The sequence below is a fragment of the Nicotiana attenuata genome, unplaced genomic scaffold (genome assembly GCF_001879085.1).
Source record: "Nicotiana attenuata strain UT unplaced genomic scaffold, NIATTr2, whole genome shotgun sequence".
In the NCBI taxonomy this organism is placed as follows: Eukaryota; Viridiplantae; Streptophyta; class Magnoliopsida; order Solanales; family Solanaceae; genus Nicotiana; species Nicotiana attenuata.
Genome location: NW_017670277.1, coordinates 321,404 through 327,403, shown reverse-complemented (window position 1 = coordinate 327,403; position 6,000 = coordinate 321,404). Strand labels below are relative to the sequence as shown.

The window sequence follows — 6,000 nt, the reverse complement described above, 5'->3', positions numbered from 1 at the left end:
GCGAGATGTAACATAAGCACGAGGTTATATAATTTTTAAACAAAGAAGATGATATTATTTTTTTTGGAACAAATCTCCAAAATATTAAAAATCAGTGGAGTAATCGAGCTAAGAATGAGCTCCGATGGAGGAAATTGTAAACATCCACACTGAGAAACTTCGAGAAGTTGAATGAAGCATAAATGAAACTTTCTTAATTGTAAAATTTTTGGTATCCCCCTTTATACATGTATACATCTGGCACCAGCTTTAACTTCCACTAACTAATTGTATCCAAACAACCTAACAGCCTTATTACACGTATAGCCTAACTCATTGCAAAACTAACCTATACAGAAAAATACAATACATGTAAGATGACTAGATATTTAAATTAAGTATGAGCAGATTATATTCTCAACACCCCCCTCAAGTTGGAGGTGAGGAATTCATAGCTAACTTACTGAGTACAAGAGAGTGTTTGTTCCCTGGTAAGGACTTAGCAAAGATGTCTGCGAGCTGTTCATGAGTGGGAATGTAATTTAGTGAAATCAGACCATCTTGAAGTTTGTCTCTCATAAAGTGACATTCCACTTCTATATGCTTGGCCCGCTCATGAAAAACTGGATTCTTTGCAATGTGAAGTGCTGTCTGGCTGTCGCAAAAGACCAGTATGGGCATGGAAAGAGGTACTGTGAGCTCCTCGAGAAGTCTTGCAAGCCATACCAATTCTCCAACTATTTTTCTGATTGCTCTATACTTTGCTTCTGCTGAAGATAAGAATATAGTAGACTATTTCTTTGATTTTCAACTGATAGAACTATCACTGAGTAGCACTATATAATCGCTAACAGACTTTCTAGTTTCAGGGGCAAGCAACCCAATCAGAATCACCAAAAGCTCTTGTTATGTAGTCTTTACTGTTGGATAAAAAGATGCCCAGACATGAGTATCCTTTAAGTATCTCAGCACATGGACACCGGCTTTTAAATGACTATCCCTGGGATTTTGCATATATTAGCTCAAGTGTTGAACAGTATAAGCTATGTCAGGCCCGATTCCTACAAGAAAGTTCAACTTCCCAATCAATTTCCTATAATAGCTAGGATCTGGGAGCAATGTGCTTTCATTTGCTTTTAGTTTTGCTGATGAATCAAGAGGTGAGGCCACAACAGAGTATCCCAAACAATCAAACTCTTTCAGAAGATCTGTAGTGAACTTTTTCTGTGTGATCAAAACTGTATCCCCTTTGTAGAGGATCTCCAATCCATGAAAATAGCATAGTTTCCCCAGATCCTTTATTCTAAAGGTTTCGTGTAGGAACTTCTTCAAACTATTGATTTCTTCCAAATGAGTTCCTTTGATGATAACATCATCTATGTACACAACCACGAATGTCATCAAATCTCCCAAACCTTCAATTTTAATTTTCGCCAATTCAAGCCAAAACGACCTAGTGACCTCCCAGACAATATCCGGACATACCCCTGAGTCCAAAATCACCTTACGAAGCTATCGGTACCATCAAAACTCCATCCTGGAGTTATCTACACAAAAGTCAAACTCCGATCAACTCTTTCGACTTAAGCTTCCAACCTTGGGACTGAGTGTCCCAATTCACTTCGAAACCCATCTGAAACCACACCAACCACTGTCACATAACCACAATTGAATAGAGGAGGCAATAAATAGGGGAACAGGGCTATAATAATCAAAACAATCGGCACAGAAGCTGATTATATTCTCAACAAAATCAAAAAAATAAAGCATGACAGATGTACATATTGGAACATTAGAGTAATTGTTATTTAATAGATAAACCTTGCGAATTAGTAAGGAATTGCACAATTTGTAAGCAATGCAGGAAATAGAAATGGATAAGTACGATCAAGCTTTTTCTTTTTCTTGTATTTTTATCTTTCTTCTAAGTAACATACTCTTCATTAAAATAGAAACTACTATTTTATTATAGTAGTTTCATTTAAGTCATCTCTTGTAACTTTGATGTATAGTAATCGAAGTTTTCAATAAGCATTCAAATTTCTATATCGGTGTCTCCTCTCGTGGTACCACATTGAGTTCTTATAATATTTGTTCTCTTTAATAAAAATAAAACTTTCATTCAATGCTCTTTTCAATCCTCTTTTTGCATATTGCAATCATGATATTGGCTTTTGAAAGTACAAAAGGGGGTCAATTGTAGCATTTTTAAATTTCTAGCCGACTACTCTTCAGATCTAGTCGTCTTATGCGGAGACAACCTGCACAAAACTGTTAGTCCTTTCGATTTAAACATGTGTTAATCACAATAAACAGTAAAGGAACAGAATATAATATGAGAGCGATAAAGTAAATGATGCCATAAGTTTTTATACTGGTTCTGAACCAATGTGGTATCCTAATCCAGTCCTCTTGGGTTGCAAGAGTGTTGTCTTTTAGAGCTCTTTGTAAATTGAATTGAGTACAACCTTTGTGGTTTTCAGCTATCACCACCAACGTTGACAGGGTTGGTTTTCACTTGCTACCCAACAACGAACAATGACACAACCTCTCGGACACACTGCCTCTCCAATATTTTTCTGTCTCTCTTCTCTCTTTTGTGTACACGGTAAATCTAAAAGTGAATTACTGTGAGCACGTGATTTTTGTCCGACCAAAATACTCCTACAAAATCACAAAATATATTTTTGTAGTTTATTTTAATTTTTATAGAATTTTTAGGAATATTTGCTTAATTGTTTGCATTTTAGTTGCATTTTGCATATATTAAAAGCATAGAAAATACCCGAAAAATATATATTCAAGTTTCATGCATTGCATTCTTAGGTTGATATTGACATTTTTAAGTTAAATTATTAATTAATTGCATCAATAAACAAAAATCAAAAAATATAAATTACTCCACATGTTAGCTTTAGTTTTATAAATTAGTACCCTTCTTTCATTAGTTCTAAATCAACTAATTATTTTAGTCAATTTTACGTTGCTAGATTTTGTTTAGGATTTAATTTAGGTTTAATTAAGTTTATTAGTAATTAGTATTTTAAATTAAAGGAAATTGAGTCCATATAATAAAGAAGGGGTTATTTGGTTTTTAAACTCGATTTGGGCCTCTGAATCTATCGAGCCCAAACCCCTTTTCTCAACAAAAAAAAAAATCGCCTAGCCCAATTCCACACCCGGTCCAGCCCTTCCTACTTAACGAAACGACATTGTTTGGCGTCCATCAATCCCAACCGTTGATCACCCTTGATCTAACGGCTGAGAACTCAACACCCCACCCCATATATATGTCCTAACACCTCCCCAAACCCTAGAGATCCCCCCAGTCCCCCCTCCCCCGTCTCTCTTCAGCTAACCCTAGCCGCCCTTAATTCCTCTCCACCTCAAACAACATAAACCCTAGCCGCCGCCCATCGGAAATTGTCTCACGGCGGCGATCGGTCTCCAAACCCACCCAAATTTCCACCATACAATCACCTTGCCCTCCTCTTTTCAAATTCATAAAAGGTTTTCCCTAAATCCCCATTGAACCCTTCCAATTTCAAGTTTGAGAATCAAAAAAGCAAAACTGGTATTGCATGTTCAGGGTCTTCCGAATTTCATCGTTCGTGTGGTTCAAAGCTCACCCTAAATAGATTCTTCTTGACAAGAACAATCGTTTGGGGTCATTTTCGAGCTATCTCGAAGTCCAATCAGAGATCCACATCGGATTCATTCTTTGTTTTCTCAGTGGGTATAGTTCTCGTCCTCTTTGCTTTATTGTTTCGTTCATTCTAAGAAGATTAAAGGAAAAGCAGTGTTTATTTTTGTTTGTTTGATTACTGTTAGTTAGATTTTTTTTCATTTCTGTGGGTTGATTAACCAGTTAGTTTATAGGTCATAGCCTTAGTAATCATGTCTTTGAATTTTGTTTTTCATGTAATTACCATGTTTGGGTTGCCTATTGGGTTTCTGTGTGTGCCAGGCTAGGGCAGTAGAAACCCACTCGTTTGGGCTTAAGTCTGGGGGTCAGATGGCCCATGTTGGTTTAGTTTAGGAGGTAAATACAAGGGTATCAGGGGTTATTTTGGATATTTTTAGGCCTAAAGGAATATTTTCTGTTAGGGGAGAAGCTTTTAGAGGATAAGATAAGGCTTGTATACCACGAATTAAAGACAACTCAGCTGTTTTTCAGGGTCCAGGAGGCGAAATAACTAAGTTTAAAGGGGTAGAAAGGTGAATTAGGAAATCAGGTTAGGGCTGCCCTAGAAGTGCCTATATAAGGATCCTTTTCTTTCATTTTGAGTTAGAGATTCAGATCCTAAAAAACACCTCTAAAGTTCACCTCTACTGTTCCATTAGTAGCTGATCTATTTTTCTGATTTTGATCAAAGTTAGAACAAATTCTCTTTGGGATTTCTGGTTTTCAAGGTCGAAAGATGGTTTAAGCTTGGAGGTGTGATACTGCTGTGTCTCTGCTCCTGATTTTATTTCTGCTTGCTGTTTTCTGTCGATTTCAGCTCCCTTACTTTGTTTTTTGCTCTATAATCAGATACCTCCTTTAACCTTGAGTGACAAAATGGAATGTAAGCATGCGTTTTTGGAAGAATAGACCTTGATGATATAAAGTTCATGTTCAAATTTTGAGTTTCAATTTCTCTTACATGTTCCTTTCAAGTCGTTCCACTGTTTTTTTGTAATTCTTTTTTTAGCTTTCGTTTAAGTCTTGGATATACTATGCTAGTCTATGATTTGGTTAGGGCTGTCATGTTTGAATGCTCAAAATAGTTTAGCTTTTCAGGTGTTGTTCAAGAGTTCAGGGTGATTGATGTTGTTATTAGCTTGTTTCTTGTTTATTTGTTAAAGAGTATGGGGTGTTATACTGGTCATGGTATATCACTTGGATTTTGATGTCCAAGTTCATCCATGTTTAAAAGAAAATTCAGTTATTTAATTGCCAAGTAATATTCAGATTGTATCTTAGAATTTCAGTTGTGGTTGAAGAGGTTACACAACTGATTTTTAATGTGATTAATTAGTAGTTTAAGGTGGTTCAAGATAATGTTGTATTATTAATGGCCTGTCAATAAATCAAAGCCCATAACATGATTATTCAGCATTTTAATCTCCAGAATTTATGCAATATGTGTATTCGAAAGGGTTGAGCTTCAAATAGGGCCTTAGCATTGAAGGCCCTCTTGCTGAGAGCAATTGGGCCTGATGACGGCCCAAATGAGGTAGCCTTGTCGAAACTGGACTTGGCATGATTCTGTTTCCTGTTCTTTACACTTCTGGGCTCAGTTTCGAGCCCAACCAGTACTAGTGATACTCACTTCCAAGGTTGCGATGGAATAATATAATGGGCCTGTTGCTGGCCCAATTTTTCAGAATAATTAAAGGCTGACATATTCCCCAATGCATATCTATAATTAGAAGCTTTATATTGAATTTCGGCTAGTTTAAACACGAACCTTCGTAGCTTGCTTTAGGCGCGTTTATAATAAAAATCATCATAGCTACGGGTACGGTTCCCGTGACGTAGTTGTGATACATAATTTTCCAATCCGAGTGTACATTTCATGTGACCCGACTTCAACTTCCAATAATGTTAAATAAAATAAACATGTCGTGAACTGCGGGTGCATTTCGTGTAGCGTGGTTTACGATGCGTTTTCCAAAACAAACAAGTGCATGACAATCATGAATCAGTCTATAAAAAGCAGTTAAAAAGTTTAAAAATGCACGTAGGTTCCAAATATGTAATAAATTAGATAATTAGACCAATTGATAATAGTTGAGCGACCGTGCTAAAACCACAGAACCCGAAAATACCTAATACCTTCTCTCGGGTTAATAGAATTTCTTACCCGGATTTCTGTATTTAGCGGACTGTAAAACAGAGTCAAACTTCCTCGATTCGGGATTTTAAACCAGTGACTTGGGACACCATAAATTATCCCAAGTGACGACTCTGAATTTGAATAAATAATCCCGTTTCGATTATTGTCACTTTAATTGAAAAAACTCCCCTATACCCTT

General features: G+C 36.5%; 1 protein-coding gene across 1 annotated transcript; it reads right to left on the bottom strand.

The window, feature by feature from the left end:
• Positions 1-996: 996 nt before the first annotated feature.
• LOC109237127 (uncharacterized mitochondrial protein AtMg00810-like) lies at positions 997-1,380 on the bottom strand. The gene has a single exon (XM_019403390.1). It carries the CDS (start codon positions 1,378-1,380, stop codon positions 997-999), a length of 384 nt encoding a protein of 127 aa, XP_019258935.1.
• Positions 1,381-6,000: the final 4,620 nt, after the last annotated feature.

What these genes read in the sequence shown, in the direction of transcription:
- LOC109237127 (XM_019403390.1), bottom strand. Translation starts at nt 1,380, where the DNA reads ATGACATTCGTGGTTGTGTACATAGATGATGTTATCATCAAAGGAACT.